Here is a 21251-nt window from a genome sequence, read left to right as displayed (position 1 = left end):
CTGGGTTAAGAGGGAAGGTTGATACAGTGATTAGAGGACCACAGTGAAAAAAGCTAGCTCTGAGGAGGAAGTTCAAAGTCAATAGGAATATGGGAGAGTGGGTTCCAGTGAACTGAGTGAGCAATGAGCAGTAGCCAAGGAGGATTCTCAAATCAGTGGCCAAAGCTAGTTTAGAGACAAATGGGGGTGTCTTCTTGGAAATGACTGTGCATTATTAGTCTAGACTCTAGAGTATAAGAAGGTATAGTGGGGAGGGGAGGAGCAAGAGTGGCCTGGCATTCTAAAGAATGTATCTACTCCATCCAAGGGATAGGAAGAAGGATGGATATTCAGTAAGAGTACTAGGGGAAAAGTTAGAAAGATTGTAATGAAACTATACTACCTGATACATTTGTAAATACTCCATGAGATATTTAGGCATCTTTAAAAGTTAGACTACAGTCTGCAAAATGTGACTCACCCAAAGGCAGGTTAATTTACAATTTTTAAAAAATGGATTTTTCATTTGGAGGTTTATTCTTTCACCGGAGTTTTAGAAAATAAAACAATATTGTTTGTTTGCTTTTCTGGAGCAAAGGGAGAGAAAGAGACAGAAATAGAGAGAGGAAAAAAAAAGAGACAGAGAGACAGACAAAGAAAGAGGCAGTGATAGAGACAGACAGAGAGAAGAAGGACTAGGGAAGAAGTAGCAGTGAGACCAAAGTTTTTCAAAGGGGAGAGTCCTATTTAGGGGTGATTCTATATAAAGGAAAGGGAATAAGCATTTCTTAAGCATTTATTACGTGACAAGCAATATGCTAAGCACTTTATAAATATTATCTAATTTAATCCTTACAACCTGGCTTGTGGGTGCTATTATTATCCTCATTTTATAGTAGAGGAAATAGAGTATAAGTAACTTGTCCAAATTCACATAACTAATGCACATTGCCTGACACATAGTAAATATTAGTTATGATGATGATGGTAATGATGTGTCTGAGGCAAAATTTGGACTCAGAGCTTTCTGATCCCAAGTCCAGCACCTTCTACTATATCAACAGTTGTTCTGTAAGGCATCACCTTGAGTTCTGTTTTGCCTCTCTTTTCTACCTGGAAGCCCTCATTCAAACTCTGAAGAATCTTCACTGTGCTTATATTCACATGGATTCGATAAGCTAAAGAGAAGGTCAGATTGATGGTTCAGAATTAACACCAAATTCTCTAACCCCAAACTCCTTCCTGGTACCCCATAATTTCCTGCTTCCCCCAACACTGTTTCCCCCCACTTCTCCTAATTCTACCCCCGCCCTAATAACAGCAAACTCTCCTTATTTTTCTTCCCATCCCCAACATGTCCAGCCTCCACCCTGGCCCCGGCTCACGTAGTCCTGTGGACTCCATTCGAGAGGCTGTATTGACAGTATCTCCAAAGAGGCAGTACCGAGGCATGGTGAGACCCACCACTCCAGCCACACATGGGCCTAATGAGAGGAACAGGGGGGCACAAAGTAACAGAAACAGGCAGAGACATGGAACAGAGATATGGAACAGAGAGAGGGAGACATGTTGTTGGAATACAGAACCAGTGCATTTTAAGGGGATTTGGGAGATTCTTGGGTAGAAAGAATAACCTTAACGTGGAGCCCAATAGGAGTGTTTGGGGAACTCTAGAGATGAAAAAACTTAATTGGTAATGGGTGGGAGTTCTTGGTGGGTGGGCTGATTACCAGAATGCAGGCCAATACGGATGCGAACGGGAACCTCTGGCATATGGCGCATGCGGAAGGAGCCCACGGAGCTGAGGATATCCAGCGACATGTTGGCAATCTCTGCTGCGTGCCTCTGCCCATTTCGCTTTGGTAGCCCTGAAGCTACCATGTAGGCGTCACCAATTGTTTCCACCTTCAAGGACCAAGAAGCCAACAATAAGCTGTTCCCAACTTCCTGCCTAAGAGCTGATTGCCATAGAATCTTCTGTCCTATTCTGGCTTATTTCCTTTCCATGGGTCCTCCCAGGTCCAGATACTCAATATTACTCCCACTGGCCTGCTTAAGCAGAAGCTCTCAGAGCTCCTGAGTGGGTAGCACCCAGCTGACCCTTTTCCCTAAGGTCCACTCCCCATCCCTATCCCTCCACATCCCAACCTTGTAAACATCATGGGAACCGATGATGGCATCAAAAAGTGTGTAGAGGTCATTAAGCAGATCGACAACCTCAATGGGCTCACTCATGGCTGAGATAGTAGTGAAACCAACAATGTCACTGAAGTACAGAGTGACCGCCTCAAAATATTCAGGCTCTACTGGGATCCCCAGCTTCAGAGCCTGAGCCACAGACCTGAGGAAGAGAGCACAGTGAGTATAGATCTGAAGGTCCATTCAGCAAACAATGAGCACCACGGCATGGTAAGTGCTGAGAAAAATAGCCCCTGCCCTCCAAGAGTGAATTCACCATGAGATAACTGATACAAGGTGCCATACAGAGTGCTATAGGAGCTCCAAAGAGTCAGAGATCATCCCTGCCTGGGAAGATCAAGGAAGGCTTCATGGACAAGGTAGCATTTGAGCTAGCTTTCAAGGAGCTCCTTCCAGGCAGAAAAAACAGCATGAGGATAGAAGAGGAATATGTTTAAGGACCAGCAAATAGTCTAGTTTGTCTGGGGAGGACAGAACTGTATAAACCTTGTATCTGTGTGGGATGGTTAAGACACAAGTTACCCATGTGTAGGACCTCCACTATCCCCATTGGAGAGGATAAGAAAAGGAGGGAGTTGGACTAAATTACCTCCAAGATGCTTTGGAGATCTGATATCCTATAATTCAAAGAAAGCTACATGACCAGCAGCTATGCATACTCCAGACTTGAGGTGAGGAATGTAGATGGAATCCCTATCTTCAAAGTACAGGTCACTGTACTCTTAAAAAGGACTTGGAGCAAGGCAAAGGCCATATGAAGGACTGGTAGTTTTTACAATTAAAAGGCACTTTAGAGATCATCTAATCTTCTATCCTCATTTAACAGATGAAGAAAGTTTAGGTCCAAGAAAGTGAAATGGCTTGCCCAACATCCCACAGGTAGCAAGCACAGGTAGAACTAGAATTTGAATTCAGGTCTTTTAACTTACATTTCCTGAATACTTTCCATAGCATTATTGACTCTCAGATGAGCAAGTCTTAACTCATCCCACTTACCCATGCTCCCATCATTTCCCTGGATGCTTGTGATCAGCCATCTTCAATAAATTCAAAATCTGTTGCCTCTTTCTGTGCTTATTACCTAGCTCTCTAGGTCCCGATTAAGATTTTTTTTCTCCCCTTTTCTTCTTCTTTTTTTTCCTCTGGGGCAATTGGAATTTAGTGACTTTCCCAAGGCCACACAGCTAGGAAGTATTAAGTGTCTGAGGTCACATTTGAACTCAGATCCTCCTCACTTTAGGACTGGTGCTCTATCCACTGCACCAACTCGCTGCTCCTAGGTCCCAATTAAGTGCCAATAAGGAATCCTTTGACAGAGTCTCATTATTTTATTTCATACTGCATATTTCCATTAGGCTGGAACTAATGACCCTATTTTACATAATTATAACTTTGAATAGTGTCAATTTAAATACATGCTACTACTTCAAGAGATTCATTATTTGCATTAATCAAAATCCAGCAGTGTAGCCAAATTCTGATTGTTCTCAGGGAGGAACTAGTAGAAGGAATTGTCAGTATAGAGCCTAGAGAAGTTCCAAGATTAAATGTGGTACTTTGGTGACAGCCTCAGGTCTATTATTCATGCCCATCCATCCTTCATACTGTCTCCTCTCCCTGCTCTTTAATGAATATTCTCAGACTTATCCTCCACCCACAGTCATTCTTCTTCACCTTACTAGAGTGTCCCCACAGAGTCACTCACGGGGGTAGCATCTGAGAGAGAAGTTTGTCTGTCTTCTGTTTCTCAAGCTCTAGTTCCTCTGTCCGCTCTCGAATCAGATCTTCCAGGTTGCTAGAATATTGTTCCAGCATCCGAAGCATGGAATCAATGATGTTTGTCTTCCGTCCCTTATTGATGTTCTTGAACTGGGTAGGAAGCCAAAAAGAGTGGCTCTTAAGGACTTGATCTTACAACAATTCAAGGGTTGCAGCCTAATCCTTTCCCAACCCCCAACTCCTTATCTAACTCTGTCACCTGCTATCCCAACAAGGACTTTCTCCCTTCTTCCCCTTCCCCACAGTTTAACCAGTAAAGTTGAACTTTCCTTCTCTGTCCTATCAATTCCTCTTCTCATAGGACATTTTTTTTATGTCTAGCAGGCTCTAAGCCTGTTTGAAAATTATGCTCTCCTCCACCTTCCTTGTTTCTGTTGCGGTCTGTTGATGGTTTTCAACTGTGACTGCAATACATGTAACAAAAAATAACTACTATGGGCATCAAAAACACAGTTTTCTGCCATTAAAAATATGTGCACTTACAAAAAGTGATTTGAAAAAGTATTCCTGGTTGTTCCATCCATATAATGTGCCTTAGGACCTTACCTGTCTATCTCTAGTCCTGACTCTACTCTCACTGGCAGGGCCTCCCCCCGAGGAACTAGGCAGGTGCTACACTCCAGCCAAAGGTACCCCTACACACACACACATACCATCTACTCTAATGTCTCCCTCAACCCCCAATCACTGGCCTAGTGCAAAATTACACTAATTCTTGTCTATGGGGTAAGAGATTATTCGGCTCCTACATATTCCTGAAGCCCCCCCAGTCCCTGACCAAGTCAAAAGTTGTGTCCATGGTGGGCCTTTGTTCTGGCTGCTCTGCCCAGCACTGCTTCATGAGCTGGATACATTCCATGGGAGCCTGATCTATGGACACTGAGGGTCGGCACATTGGTGGGGGACTCTGCACTTTTTGGATAATCTCTGTGGGGAAAGAGAGGATAGAGTCCAGAATATAAGTACCAATTCAAAATCATCCCTTAATCCCAGCTGATCTAAGAGTGGCTTCTGGGAAGTATGCATGAGAAGCGGTTGGGAATAGTGGTAGAGAAGAGACAGTTGTGATGAAGAGAATGTGATATTTAAGGGGAAAGGGTTTTGGGGATCCATTGAAAAGAGACTAAGATATTAAGGAGGTGGGGAGCCTAGTGAAGAAAACTAGGATGCTGACAGCAATGGGCCAATGGGCATTATAAGTCTAGGAGCTGGGAGTTTTAGTGGGTTTCTTTGTAGATGAATTTCAACAGGTATGTGTTGTATGTGTGAGAGTAAAAGTGCCTTAAGGACACTATCATTTTGACCTTGGAGAGCTAGTCACAGATGGGCCCAAATGCCAAATGAGGTTGGTAATTCCCAAGATTCCCAATGTCTCTGCCCTATCCAGAAATGAGGATAACATTTTAATTTTGCCCCTATACAGATCCTCTACCCCATCCTAGCAATCCAGGTACTCCTCCAAAAGTTCCCCAAAAGTATGTAGTCTCCAGCATGAAGAAGGGTGAGAAAATGGGGCATCAATATTTGAAAAGGCTTATTGAGTTGCAGTTTACTATTCCTGCGAGTGAAGGAAAGGTCAAAGGGAATGCCCAGTTGGACCCAGGACTGGGACAATCCCTCTGTAAGAGAAGAGGTCTTCCTGCTGACTTCCTCCCCAAAAAACAAGCCCAAAATGGAGATCTGGGGAGATACCCTCTGGGGTCAGCTCCAACATGGCATAAGGCTCACAGCGGCAAACTACTTCTTGCATGATGATGCCCACGCTGAACACATCTCCTTGCAGAGTCCCCTGTCGTTCCAAAGTCTCGTTCCGCAGGAGTTCAGGGGCCGTCCACAAGCGGTCTTAGTGAAAGGGGAGGTGTGGTCACAGGAGACAGAGGGAAAAGGAAAACTCTTAATATGCAGTATTGAGAGCCAAAGCCAGGATGCTGTATCACTCCTTGCTTCCCCCCACCTCACTGACCATCCCAGGAACCAGGATAAGTTTCTACTGTAGGGAAACTTGATCCTCATAGAATCAGAGGGTTAGATGAGAGACCTCAGAGAGCATCAGGTCCAATGCCCTGAGGCAAAAAGCCTTGCCTAAAGTCATTTCCCTATGGAGTCAAAACTAAAGATCCTTTTCGTGTTCTTTGTACCAAAGCTCCCTAACAGCTTCTTCCCCTTAGAAGGAAATCCTCAGTCCCTCAGACATAAGACTATCTTATGATTATAAGATTCCAGAAAAAGGGAACTTAAAGATTATCTATTCCAAGTTTCTCATTTTACCATTCTGAAGATTTCTTCATCTGTAAAAAGAAAGGAGTAGAGGGGGAAAGGACGGATTATAAGACTTCTTAAACTTAAAAACAACCACCTTTTTCCACTTGTGATACCTCTTTGTCAGAGAAATAAATTCTTACCCAACCCAGTCTTGAATTTGAGCTGAGGTGTTTCTGCAGTGTTCAAGCATATGGAATTCAAAGTGCTCATGTTGTATGTTCAGAGCCAATGTATGTCACAACCTGGGAAAGCACTGCAGAAATACCTTGGATTCATCTTGCATTTGCTTTTGAATTAATTTTGAACTCTTGCATTAAGACACCTTTACTATTGCCAAATTTTTCATGACCCCCACATTCAGTGACCCACAGTTTAGAAGCTTTGGATTAGGTGATTTCTAAGGTCATTTCTGCCTAGATGGTAGGTCAATCCCTTATTCTTTTTTTTTTCTTTCTTTCTTTCCTTTTTTTTTTCTGAGGCAATTGGGGTTAAATGATTTGCCCAGAGTCCCACAGCTAGAAAGTGTTAAATGTCTGAAGTCAAATTTGAACTCAGGTCCTCCCTAGCTGCCCCCTCAATCCCATATTTTTTAACATGTCACAAACTGAATTTATCATCCTTTCACCTTCTCAAGGAAGCTTTCCAGGGCCTCAAAGTAGGCAAATGACTCTTTTCTCCTCAGACTTCAAACATGACTTTTTTTTTATACCTCAATGTTGTGATTAGTATTAATTAGTTCATATTGTACTTCTCTGTGGATGCTATCTACATTCCCCTTGACTGTAGATTTCATCACGACAGGTACTGTCTAAATTGTATCTCCTCCACAGAAGTATTGTGTAATGGCTAAAAACTGCCCTTAGTATTTAAAAAAAAACTGTGTTCTTCAAGTACTGTCATACAAGCTGGAGAAAACACAGACAAACCCTTTAACCACTTGATTCCCCCAAACAACTCTGAAAGGTTAAGTTACAAAAGAGTTGCAGGTCAGCATTAATGGAGGGAGATTTCACATGGAGACACTTCCAAACCCACACTCCAAACAAATCACCAGATCCAGAGCAAAAAAAAAAAAAAAATATATATATATATATATATATATATATATATATATATATATATATATTGTCTCCTCACATTTAGTCTGCCTGCAATAGACACTTAATTCCTTGCACTGAATTGAATTCTACTTCTGTTCAGCCAGATTAATTCCTCCTGAGTAGAGTACTCAGAGATCACAGCCAGGATGCCTCTTCCTGGCCCTCCTGATTCCTCCCCTTCCAAATTCCCAGCCAGAGTTTTTTGGTCAGTGTTACTTCTGTTTTCCTGGCCCAGAGAGAAACTAAGCTACCCAGTGACAGAACTAGGAATAAGATCCAAATCTCCTAACTTCTGGCTGGTAGGGCTTTCATCTCTGTTTTTTGCTGATTTATAAGGGGAGACATAATACCACTTTTTTTCTAAATTACTCTGAAACTAAAATCGTCTTAATTATTGCTCCAAGTATTGAGCCCTTACTGCACTAACTATAAGAAGCTCTGGAAACTTCTTACTTTCCAGTTAGGCCCTGAGAAGATTTAGAGATGGGGAAGATGAATTCCTACCCTGGATATAGGGGACTAAGGACCGATCCTTGAAAGTAAGTGTCCAATCACTGGGACTCCCTTTGAGTGGCAAGGATACATTTGTTCAATGTCATGCAAGTGATAAATAGCAGAACTGAGATTCAAAGCCAGATCTTCAAAGTTCAATTCTAGGGGTCCTAATATATCACCTCTGTAAGATAACTATGAATTGTACCTTAGAAGAGATAAGGACACTAGAAGGAGTAAAGGAAAACAGACAAATAAGAGGTACCTGGGAACAAGGAGAAGGGGAATTGTTAGGGAACAAGGGACATGTGAACATTTGGGAAGGGCCTGTACCCTCAGCTTGGGGTGGCTCCAAGGACACTCTCTGAGCCTCCAGCAACCGCCCGTGACCATGATCTGTGATCTTGAGCACGAATCTCCCATCCACCACACAGTTCCGGGACTTGAGTCTCCCATGGGCAACCCCACGATGGTGCAAATAGCGTATGCCCTTAGAAGCAGCAAACATTAGAAGTTCACTGAAAATGGGTAGCCATAGCCCTTAGTTCCTACCTCTGGATAGCCATTGCTGGACTGTTCTGGTTCCCATTAGTCCCTTCATCTGCTTCCTCCCAAGGACACCTCTCCTTCTCACTCCCATACCTTAATGAGATCAAGCAGGAGGGAGGATTTGAACATCCAGTCAAGTTTTATGTCTCTCTGAGTGAGCAGATCTTGGAGGGATCCTCGAGCACAGTACTCAGAGACCACAGCCAGGATACCTCCTCCTGGACCTCCTGATCCCCCTTCCAAATTCCCAGCCAGGAAAAGCCCCGCAAGGAGAGCTATATTCTCATGGCGGAGCTCCCGGAGCTATGAGATTTGGGGGTGGAAGGAAAAAAAAGGCAATTAGACTTCATGGAGGACTTCCTGATTGGGGATAGGGATTTGGAGGGGAAAATGAAGCTGCCAAAGGACCTTTTATCCTAGACAAAAGGGAAGAGATGGAGAGAGAGAGATCTGAGAAGTCTTTCACTGCTAATTCCTTTTACAAAGAGAAAAAGCTTTCTGTGAAAGAAAATGTCATTGAGAGGAGGAGGAGGAAGAAAGACCATCAGGATGCTATTGGGTTTATGGAAAGAAGGACAAATAAAGAGAGGTTTGGGACAAAGATTGAAGGGTAGAACTTTTTCTTACCTTCTAATATTAGGTTTTACTAATTCAACATAACATGTTGTGTTATTAATAGTGAAACCTATTTTACTAGTTTGTAAACTCCTTCAGGGACAGGGCATCCATTTCCTCACTTATTCATTAGTTTATTCAACAACGCCTTGGGAACATTAAATGGATGAAGCTCTTTCCTACTTTCCTAAATTTTTCTCACCTTGGAGAAGACCTTTTTGGTTGCAGGACGAATTTCAGTATATTGGTCACCTGGAAATTTCTTCAGCCAAACCCAGTCTCCCTAGAACAAAAGGAGTGGAGAAAAGGGATCAATATTTAGTAGGATCATCTTTCCCCCAAAGGAAGGAAATGCAAAACTTCTCCATTTTTTCTTGGAATTTCTTTACTTTTCCTTTTTTTTTTCAATGAATGAAAATGTATTTTCTCTCCTTCTTCTCTCCTTGTAACTGATATGTAGTCAAGAAGGAAAAAAAAAAACCTATCATTGGCAAGTCCAAAAATGCATGAGGATTGGTCCTTCTGAATCAGTTATTCATTGCATTCAGAGTTCTTATGTCTTTCAAGATGTTTGTCTTTACAATGTTATTATCATAGAAATTATTCTCTTGGTTCTGCTCATTTTATGTTGCTCCATTTTGTATAAATCTTCTCAGACTTTTCTGAAACTGTCCTTTTCATCATTTCTTATGACATAATAGAAAATATTCCATTATGTTGTTATTGTTAGTCTCTTCATTACTCCACTTGGGGTTTTCTTGGCAAAGATATTGCAGTGGTTTGCCATTTCTTTCTCCAGCTCATTTTGTAGATGAGGAATTGAGGCAAACAGGATTAAATCATTTACCCTGGATCACACAAGCTAGTAAGTGTCTGAAACAAGATTTGAATTCAGAAAAAATGAATCTTCTTGACTCCAAGACCAGATATTCTGCCCACTGTGCCACCTAGCTATTTATTTAATAATGGGAATTACTAATATAATGATTCCTATATAATAATTATTATAATTATATATTATATATAATATATTATACATATATATTACAAAATATGTAATAATTATAAGAATAATTATTCCTACCTCACCCCCCCCAATGGGAAAAAGAGGCTCCAAATCTGAAATTCAGTTTTACAACCAACTAACTTGGCTGGAACACATTCATTCCACAGGTTACTGGGAATTGGGTTTAGTATAAAATCACAGTAATCATTATCATAATTTTCATGTCATTGTCATCCATAGGCCACTCGATTATTATTGGGTTATCAATCACTATCAGTCTAGAGGCAAGCTAGAAGAAGAGAGTTCTGTTCTTGGAGTCTCAACATTACCCATCACTTAACTTTTATAATTCACTATAATCACCACTTTAATGTATTATAATTATTATCTTGTGCTCATTATTACAACAGAAAGGACTCTGAACCAAGAGACCTAGATTCTGATTCCAACTATACCTGATTAGCTCTGTGACCAGATGTAAGTCCCTGCCCCTTTCCTCAACCACACCCTCTGTAGAATGAAGAAATAGAATTCTGATTCTATGGTGAAGTAAGCTAGACTGAGCTTCACTACTTTCTTCTAACCCTAGTCCTCTCCCCTTCTCTCTATGCTTTCTCTCTTTGCATCCCTTTCATGAAACTTTATTAAATCATTCCTTCTGTGTTGATAACTTTCAGATTAATATATGCAGCTATTGAGATATAATATGTACAGAGGGAAAAATGGCATCTAGGTGGTGTAGTGGATAGAATGACAGGACTGGAGGCAGGAAGATTTATCTTCCTATGTTCAAAGACAGTAGCTGTATATATCTGGGCAAGTCCCTTAACCCTCTTTGTCTCAGTTTCCCCATTTATAAAATGAACTGGAGAGGGAAATGGGAAACCATTCCAGTGCCTTTGCCAAGGAAACCCCTGAACAACAACACAAAGGGGAAGAATGTCAGATTTGGAATCGGAGAATCTAAGGTTGAATCCTATTTTTGCCACTTCACACTTTTAGTCATTGGGCCTTAGTTTCTTCATCAGAAAAATTAGGGGGTTAGACCCCTTTGCTTTGCTCCCTCTTGATGGAAGGTGGGAAAGAAGGAATAATCAAGTGGAACTTAACATCAGAATTGTGTCTTTGCTAAAACTCCAGGGTATTGTCAATCTGAGTATGAGGACATAGCTGCATGGAAATTGTTCTATTATATATAGATTTATTTCTATTTGTTGATTCTGTGTCTATGGGTTAAAACTAGATGCAAAGAAATCAAAGCGAGGAAAAGAAAACAAAACCAGATGATTTCTTTTTGTTGTTGTTTTGTTTGTTTTCCTTTTGTTTTTCTTTTTTCAATTGCTTTTTTTTATTGAAGCTTTTTATTTACAAAGCACATGCATGGGTAATTTTCCCAACATTGGTCCTTTTGTTGCAAATTTTCCCCTTCCTTCCCCCTACCTCCTCCCCTAGCTGGCAGGTAGTCCAGTACATGTTAAATATGTTGAAATACATGTTAGATCCAATATATGTATACATATTATACAATTATCTTGTTGCACAAGAAAAATCAGATCAAGAAGGAAGAAAAAGAAAAGCTGAGAATGAAAACATAATGCAAGTAAATAACAACAGAGAGCTTGAGAATGCTATTGAAGTGGGTTATGGTCCTTTTAAAAAACTGTATTTTCTAATGATTTGTGATTCCCAGCCCCTCCTGGCTGAGGCATATCCTCCCCAAACAAGTTGTCTTTCCAGGATGCCAGAGCCTTTGATTCAATTACAAATCCTGGTCAAAAAGCATCCCTTTGAATTCCAATAGGAGATCTGGGCTTGTCCCAGCCCCTGCTGGATCAGAGCCAACCTGGGCTGCCCAGCCCCCACTGGTTCTGATCTGCTCGGGCTGTCCCAACCCCCACCAAGACACCCAATATAATGAGCTTCCATTAACTAAAGTCTTTGCAGATGGACCTTGGCAGATCCCTTTTCTCCCAGGACCTTCTGTCCACTGAGAACTGCATTCTCAGTGCAAAACTCCATTTTCCATAGATCTGCCACTATAGAAGTCAGTCTCTGGGTAAACTGATTTCTATCTAGAATAAACTTTCATTTTGCAACTAATATTTGGGAATGAGTGAATTATTTCACTCCTAAAACCTGCGGCTGATTTAATGGGGATTCTTAATAACTCACTCTTATAGACACTAACTACTAGACCACCAGGAATATAGACCACTCAAACAGCATCACTATGTTGTGTTACACACTCTGTTCCCACAATTCTCTCTCTGGGTTTAGATGACTTTTTTCATCACTGCACAAGTGGAACTGGTTTGAATCATCTCAATATTGAAGAGAGCCACTTCCATCAGAATTGATTGTTGTGTAGTCTTGTTGTTGCCATATATAATGCTCTCCTGAAAACCAGATGCTTTCTAAGGTCCCTTCTAGACTTCACTCATTACATGATCCTGTGAGCTCCAGAGGGATGTCCTGAAGGAATCTCTAAGTTAAAACTAAATTCATCAGCATCTTTAATTGCACTCCCCCTTATAAAACTGAGCTTTCTTCTTTTTCCATATTTGTGCCCTTATAAAATACCCAAAAAAATCAGAGTTTTCTTTCTCCTTCAGGGACTTGAAATCAGACAGATTTGGGTTTGAATTCTTTCTGGTTAACTTACTAATTGGGTCACCTTGGGGAAATCACAATGTCTTTGAGCCTCAGTTTCCTCATCTGTGAAATGATAATACTTGTAGTGCCAACTTCACAAGGCTGTTAAGAGATTTAAGTTAAATAATTTATGTAAAACACATTGCCCTGTATAAATGTCAGTTCCTAACCTGTTGGATATTGTCTGTGTGTCTCTGGTCCAGTCACTTAATCTTTTAATGGTCTAAGCAGATTTCTAATATTCTGAATCAAAGAGAAAACGCTAGCCTGCATTAATAGGGGAAAATTCTTCATCTGGGAATTACCTATACTAATGAAATAACAGATCCCATGTCTATCTATATAAAATGTAAGCTATTATTATTGTCATAGAAAAAATGTTTATTTTGTTCTTTGAAACAGTCTTTAGGCCCCAATATGAGAATTTATTTGGCTTGATTATGTTTATTGTTACAAAGGGTTTGTTTTTCTTTTTCTTTCTCTTTCTTTCCCCTTAGTGGGTTGGGAAATGTGGGAAGGGAAAAAAAAGCTTGAAAATGGAAAAAAAATTTAATTAAAGAAAAAAAAACAGCATTCTACTGTTATCCTTTTACATTTAATGTTTTTTGGACTATTGCACTGCTTTTTATACTAAAGAATTAGTATGTAAGTTCATCTTTGTAGGATCATTGAAAGAATCCCTGGAACAACCCCAGTAATAGACAGAAGGCAATGTGTTCTTTATTCTGTTTCCATATAATTTTTACTTTTTTCAGGTAAGTCTCTGTATTTTGAAAGTTTTTCTGCCATACATTTTGGAAAGATAAATCTTTGTATGACAACATCTTTAAAAATATTTGCCCCTAGAGAAGAAGGATTGTTTGTTCTTAAGATTTCATGGATTGATGTTATGTCTGGATAATAATGGGCATCCTATGAGAACACTCCAGTTCAGTATACTTTATTAACTGACTAATATTTTGACCAAGGATATTTTGAGGGCTCTATTTGTAGTAAAAGGGATTTCTTGTCTTTTAGTTCATGAAAGACACTGAGCTTCTGGAAATTCTGGACTAGATAATTCTAGTCACCAAGTTATTGTTATTTTTATTATTATAGTTATTATAAATAATAATTAAAAGTAGCTTCAGAATCAAGAAGATTGGGCTTCAAGTCCTACCTCTGAAATGTAATGGCCTAGAGACAATTTGAGAGTCCTTGAGAGAAGTTAATTGCTTCTCAATGCCCTGAACAAAGAACTCTCTCTCTCTCTCTCTCTCTCTCTCTCTCTCTCTGGGGGTGGGGGGGAGGAGGAGGCAATTGGGTTAAATGACTTGCCTAGGGTCACACAACTAGTAAGTGTTAAGTGACTGAGGCTGGATTTGAACTCAGGTCCTCCTACTTCAAGGTTGGTGCTCTATCTATCAACTCTCTAATAATAGCTGCCATTAACTCCATATTACAGATGGGGGAAGTGAGGCAACAGAGGTTAAGTGATTTTTTTCAGCATCATTCTAATAGTAATTGTTTGAGACTGGATTTGAGCTCAGGTCTCCCTCTCTACATGTCCAGCATTCTCTCCAAAGGACCACCTACTACCTCTGAAGATGTAAGGGACTGAGCAGGTATCAAAGTTAGAGGGAGTTTCTTTATCAGGAGTTCTCTATACTGGTCATACATCTAGACCAAAAAATTATTATTATTATTATTATTATTATTATTATTATATACCCAGTTACTATGTCCAGATATCCTCAAAACATATGATACTTGTCCCCTTTTCTCCATTAGTCATATCATGTCACATCAGGATTAGGGGAAAGGCCCTTTGGCTGGTTTCTGACAAATGGGCCATTAACCTTCACAAAAGTAGTTATAGATTGTGGAGACAAAGAGGTCTGTGTTAAAATGTAATATGTTTTAAGACATTTAGTAGAAGTCAATCTGTCTTGCATTAGGACTGCTGTGAAGTAGCTCTTTTATAGAAAAGTTGGCCCATAAACTTAACCATGGAGCAATGCAAAAGATTGAACAATGGAGTTACAGGTTTCAGGTTCAAATTCCAATTCAGCTACCTTGTGTGATCCTCAGTAAATCATTTAACCTAAGTCTCTGTAAGAAGAAGAAAGGAAGTTAATGGAATTAAGGTTCTTTCCATTTTCAAATCTGTGATCCTCTGAACTTCATGAATCATGCAAGGCAGCACTGCCATGTATCATATGGCTCAACATCGTCATGGTTACATACAAGAATAATCCTGTATCTTTTTATCTTTACATAGTTTAAAGTTAAAAAACTAAATGAAAGATTTAACACTTGGGCAGCCAGGTTCTAGGCTTGGAGTCAAGAAGACTAATCTTTCTGAATTCAAATCTGACCTCAGACATTTACCAGCTGGGTGACCCTGGCCAAGTTACCTAATCTTGTTTGCCTCAGTTTCTCATCTGCAAAAATTGAGTGGATGCCCATCAGTTGGGAAATAGCTGAATAAGTTATGGTATATGAATGTAATGGAATATTATTATTCTATAAGAAATGATTAGCAGACCGATTTCAGAAAGGCATGAAGAGACTTATATGAACTGATGTTAAGTGAAGGAGTAGAACCAAGAGAACATTGTATACAGCAACAAGATTATGTGATTATCAACTGTGATGGACTTTGCTCTTTTCAAAAATGAGCTGATTCAAGTCAATTCCAATAGATTTGTGATGGAGAGAGCTATCTGCATCCAGAGTGAGGACTATGGGGATTGAATGTTCCACATTCATAGTATTTTCACCGTTTTTGTTGTTGTTTGCTTGCTTGTTTTTTTTCTCATTTTCCCCCCTTTGGATCTGATTTTTCTTGTGCAGAATGATAAATATGGAAATATGTTTAGAAGAATTATACATGTTTAATCTATATTGAATAATTTGCTGTCGGGGGGGGGAGGGAGAAAAATTCAGAAAACAAGGATTTGCAAGGGTGAATTTGAAAACTATCTTTTCATGTATTTTGAAAAATAAAAAGCTATTTTTTTAAAAAAATCAATAAATATTGCTACATTTCATATTAAAAAAAACACCAAATGGGGTCACAAAGAATTTGAAATATTTGAACAGCAACATAAAGTATAAGGATCATACTGAGATAGATCACATGTTAACATTATCTATGTTCTGTTGTATTTTTATTTATTTTTAAAATTATTTCTCAATTACATTTTAATTTGTGTCTGTTCTTTCTTGGTTGTTGGGCAGCTGACTGTATGTGACACCTCTGTCTTAGGCAACTCTAATTATAAGTAGTAGACTTGCATGGTTAGAGAGTTTCCTCTACCACCAAAATCACAGGCCCAGTCTCTATTCCTATTATATATCCTCTACCACTAACTAATTGCATTTAAATGTGATTAAGTTTCCAACATATTATTTTCTTCATATCTCTCTTTAAGGAATTTCCATTATCATCAAGTAGAAGATGGCTGAAATCATACTATATCCTTTCTCAAAGTTGCCCTGAAAGCATACCTGCTTTAGATCCTTTGAGATAATAAGGTAAAAGAAAAATTGATCCATGACTTCCACCTCATCATGGTACAAGGAAACTGGATCTGAGGTTCAAGTTAAAAACCTTATTCTGCCATTTAATACTATCATGAACTTGGGCACTGATCCTCCTTAGGCTTCATCTGTCAAATGACAGGGTTGGAATAGATTAGAGGATCCCTAAGGTAGATGCAAAGGTTTTGGCAAAATACATGAAAAACTTCCTTTTGAATTTTTCTAGAAATAGAAGAAATTAATAATTTTTGTAGTCTAAAAATCTTTTTCATGCTTTTCCTTTTGAAAGTATGTAGACCAAAATCAAAATTTTTCTTTAGGGAAATGGATTAAGAGTAGAAACCAACTCTTGAACAAAGAGTTCCTTTTATCTTATTAAATTCATTACTCCACCACTGGAATGACTGGATTGCTACCTAAAAGAAGTGGCTTCTTCTCTATTCAGAAGGAAGTAGTCTTTTTATTATTCAGAAAGGATAAGGTCACAGGGAAGGAGACCTTTTCCATCCTGGAAGGCAGAGACTAAGGAAGGACTTGAATAGTTATTAAGTGAATATTATTTTATTTTTTTGGAGTAGAATATTAACCCAAACTGTATTTTAGCATATTATGACATTTATCTTGTTCAAGATTATCCTAAATGTTACTTCAAATCATGCTCAGGGTAAAGAAACATGTGCAAACCATGGTAGCAAAGTAGGAAATTTCTCTCTAATTTAGAAATGACTTAGATTTTTAAAAATGTTAAATTAATAAAAATTGTTTCTGGCAGATTTGTCTTCTCCTCCTTCAGAGATGATCACTGAGACTGGCCTGGTTAAAGCCTATTCTTCAGAATTTTAGAAGCAGAGGAAACCATTTTCCTTCTTCTAGAATCTATAACCAGTCTAACCCAAACAAAGGTCTGCTCATCACACCTCTTTCCTCCAGGTTTGACTTTTTTCTAATTGATAAAAGATTAGGAACCCTTAGAGAGGAATGGTTTCCAAATTTTTTTTAATACTTGGAACTCAGTAGTTAATAGCTGCAAGAAACCATAGCCATCATCTAATCCTACCTCCTTATTTCACAAATGGAGAAACTAAATCCTGGAGTAGAGAAGGGATTACTCAAGTGATAGACAGCTAATAAATGGTAGAAGTAAAATTCAAATAAAATCCAATTATCTGAGTTAGTCTCTGAGATCCTTTGAAATTCTTAAGATTCTGAATATAGTCCAAATTCCTTATAGGAAATTAACCTTCCTACATAGACATTGCCATGGAAACTTAGTTTGTAGTAATACCAGAATGCTAATGGCCAGATGTTACCAAGAGTTCCCTTCATTTATGGATTTGGTTTGGTTTTATTTTAATGGAGCTTTCCTTTGGAGAAAAACTAAATGGCATCCTGAAGGAGAAAGGATAGTCTTTCAGGGGTTACGTCATCTTGCCTACCTTAATCCGGAGCTAAATACAACCCATTGGCACTCTTGCTACCAAAAGCAAGTACAACAGAAGCAAGGCCTGACCAGTTCAGAGAAATACCAGGAGTAGAAGTTATAGTAGTTGCTCAAAGTGAAATTCAGCTCATTTCTTGACCTCTTTCTCCTATTTTGTTTGCTTGAATTGCTGAATCTCATCACTTTTTTTTCCCATTTTCACCTCCAACCTGGATGAAGGGAATGAATGAATCAGCTGTCTATTATATACTTTATATACCTTATATGCCTCATTGAATACATATCTGTGTTTTTATGATATTTGATAATTCTATTAAAGTATGCTCATTTAATGATTAAAAGAGAGAAAGCTCACCAAAAGGTAGAAATTTTCCCTACTTCAGCCTGAGTATGATGGGAAAGAGAAAGAGAATTTCTACAATTTTAGTAAGGTATATATCAGTATATATTATAGACTGCCTTTTTGAATCTGGAAAGAGACTTAACAAGGAAACAGGCTTGTGGAAAGGTGTTGAGAGTTAGTGTGGTTGTTTCTAATTGGCATTTGCTGCTTGTCAGGCATTAGACAGCTCCTTGTAAGATAAAGGGTCAACAATCTATGTGGGGTACACATATCATTTTATATGTGGTTGCAGTTTGATAATATTCTATGGCATTTTTTAAAATATAAGACTATTTTTATGACCTCCTAAAACAGATCTCTATCTCCTATATAATTTCTATCCCTAAAGTTTCCTCAGTTTCTTCTGTAAAGTGATCCAGAGGTGATATAAGGGTCAAATGAGATAACGAATATAATGTAATTTGCAGATTTATCATCATCATTGTCATCATCAGCCTGGATCACTTTTATGAGGATGAATGGCCATTTGCTAGAAACTAGCCAAGGTGCCTTTCCCCTAATCTTGATGTGACATGATATGGCCAAGAGAAAAGGGGGACAAGTGCCATATATTTGGGGATTATCTGGACATAGTAACTGGTTGTATAATAATAATAATAATAAGTCTTCTACTGAGTTCAAGTAGTGTTTATAGAACAATGAAAGAGTGAGTTGGAAAATGTTTAATAAAGGGGAGGGATGGGCAATATATCCACATATATTTTAAAATGTAGTATTATTAACAGTTTATTAACTTTAGAAAATGAATGAAATAATAAATCAAGCTTTGATTTGTATCATTTGTTGATTTCTGAGGAAAAAATTCTTACACTGACTTTTATTAGTCAGCTCTCAAGCCTGTTTAAATTAGTTTTAGCACATCTCTATCAAGATTCTTTCTAGTTCTGAATCCTGTTGTGAACAGAGGCATTAACTGTAAAGGCAATTGTATAAGTGGATTGGAGAAGTGGGAGGGAATTGAATTGAGCTAGAAGGATGAATAACATCTACAGAATGAAACTGAGAAAAGGTAACGAATATGTGTTATCAAGAAAATGAGATAAAGGCAAGAAAGTGATAAAATGTTAGAGAAAAAATAACCAAAGACAGAAAACATCCATGATGATGGAATTGCAAGTGCAGGGTCAAGCGACAGATAATCTTAGGTGGGAACTTCAACCTTTTCCTTATAAAAAAGTTCCCTGATCCACTAATTTAGCAAAGTTGCAGGATACAAAATAAACCAACATAAGTCATCAGCATTCTTATATATCACTAACAAAATCCAACAGTCAGAGTTACAAAGAGAAATTCCATTTAAAGTAACTACTGATAGTATTTTATACTTAGGAATCTATCTGTCAAGGGAAAATCAGAAACTTTATGAGCAAAACTACAAAACACTTTCCACACAAATTAAGTCTGATCTAATCAACTGGAAAAATATTAAATGCTCTTGGATAGGGTGAGCAAATATAATAAAGATGGCAATACTACCTAAACTAATCTATTTATTTAGTGCTATACCAATCAGACTCCCAAAAATCTATTTTAATGACCTAGAAAAAATAACAACAAAGTTCATATGGAAAAACAAAAGGTCAAGAATTTCAAGGGAATTAATGAGAAAAAAAAATCAAATGAAGGTGGCCTAGCTGTACCAGGTCTAAAATTATATTATAAAGCAGCAGTTACCAAAACCATTTGGTATTGGCTAAAAAATAGATTAGTTGCAATAGGTTAGGTTCAAAGGACAAAACAGTCAATAACTTTAATACTCTAGTGTTTGACAAACCCAAAGACCCCAGCTTTTGGGATAAGAACTCACTGTTTGACAAAAATTGCTGGGAAAATTGGAAACTAGTATGGCAGAAACTAAGCATTGGCCCACACTTAACACTGTATACCAAGATAAGGTCAAAATGGGTTCATGACCTAGGCATAAAGAATGAGATCATAAATAAATTAAAGGAACACAGGATAGTTTACCTCTCAGACCTGTGGAAGAGGAAGGAATTTATGACCAAAGAACTAGAGATCATTACTGATCACAAAATAGAAAATTTTGATTATTTCAAATTGAAAAGTTTTTGTACAAACAAAACCAATGCAGACAAGATTAGAGGGGAATCAATAAACTGGAAAAACATTTTTACAGTCAAAGGTTCTGATAAAGACCTCATTTCCAACATATATAGAGAATTGACTCTAATTTATAAGAAATCAATCCATTCTCTAATTGATAAATGGTCAAAGAATATGAACAGACAATTCTCAGACGAAGAAATTGAAACTATTTCTAGCCATATGAAAAGATGCTCCAAGTCATTATTAATCAGAGAAATGCAAATTAAGACAACCCTGAGATACCACTATACACCTGTCAGACTGGCTAGAATGACAGGGAAAGATAATGCGCAATGTTGGAGGGGATGTGGGAAAACAGGGACACTAATACATTGTTGGTGGAATTGTGAATACATCCAACCATTCTGGAGAGCAATTTGGAACTATGTTCAAAAAATTATCAAACTGTGCATACCCTTTGATCCAGCAGTGTTACTACTAGGCTTATATCCCAAAGAAATCTTAAAGAAGGGAAAGGGACCTGTATGTGCAAAAATGTTTGTGGCAGCCCTCTTTGTAGTGGCCAGAAACTGGAAACTGAGTGGATGCCCATCAATTGGAGAATGGTTGGGTAAATTGTGGTATATGAATGTTATGGAATATTATTGTTCTGTAAGAAATGACAGCAGGAGGATTTCAGAAAGGCCTAGAGAGACTTACATGATCTGATGCTGAGTGAAATGAGCAGGACCAGGAGATCATTATATACTTCAACAACAATACTAGATGATGATCAATTCTGATGGACATGGCCCTCTTCAGCAATGAGATGAACCAAATTAGTTCCAATAGAGCAGTAATGAATTGAACCAGCTACACTCAGGGAAAGAACTCTGGGAAATGACTATGAATCACTACATAGAATTCCCAATCCCCATATTTTTATCCACCTGCATTTTTGATTTCCTTCACAGGCTAATTGCACACTATTTCAAAGTCCGATTCTTTTTGTACAGCAAAATAACTGTTTGGATATGTATACTTATATTGTATTTAATTTATACTTTAACATATTTAACATGTATTGGTCAACCTGCCATCTGGAGGAGGGAGTGGGGGAAGGAGGGGAAAATTTGGAACAAAAGGTTTGGCAATTGTCAATGCTGTAAAATTACCCATGTATATAACTTGTAAATAAAAAGC

The 21251-nt window shown here is 38.4% G+C and overlaps 1 protein-coding gene across 1 annotated transcript in view; it reads right to left on the bottom strand.

The window, feature by feature from the left end:
* The window catches only part of GUCY2D (guanylate cyclase 2D, retinal), a 37244-nt gene that overhangs the window by 2709 nt on the left and 13284 nt on the right, over positions 1-21251 (bottom strand). Inside the window, exons 7-16 of the mRNA XM_003768758.3 lie at positions 9178-9258; positions 8454-8663; positions 8145-8301; positions 5650-5799; positions 4736-4884; positions 3884-4047; positions 2128-2320; positions 1710-1884; positions 1365-1463; positions 1063-1157 (exon numbers count right to left, since the gene is read on the bottom strand). Coding sequence (XP_003768806.2) covers positions 1063-1157; positions 1365-1463; positions 1710-1884; positions 2128-2320; positions 3884-4047; positions 4736-4884; positions 5650-5799; positions 8145-8301; positions 8454-8663; positions 9178-9258 — 1473 coding nt within the window. The remainder of the gene's footprint in view (positions 1-1062; positions 1158-1364; positions 1464-1709; positions 1885-2127; positions 2321-3883; positions 4048-4735; positions 4885-5649; positions 5800-8144; positions 8302-8453; positions 8664-9177; positions 9259-21251) is intronic.

Source organism: Sarcophilus harrisii, chromosome 4 (genome assembly GCF_902635505.1).
Source record: "Sarcophilus harrisii chromosome 4, mSarHar1.11, whole genome shotgun sequence".
In the NCBI taxonomy this organism is placed as follows: Eukaryota; Metazoa; Chordata; class Mammalia; order Dasyuromorphia; family Dasyuridae; genus Sarcophilus; species Sarcophilus harrisii.
Note: the sequence above shows the minus strand (reverse complement) of the source record. Positions and strands in the feature narration are given on the sequence as shown.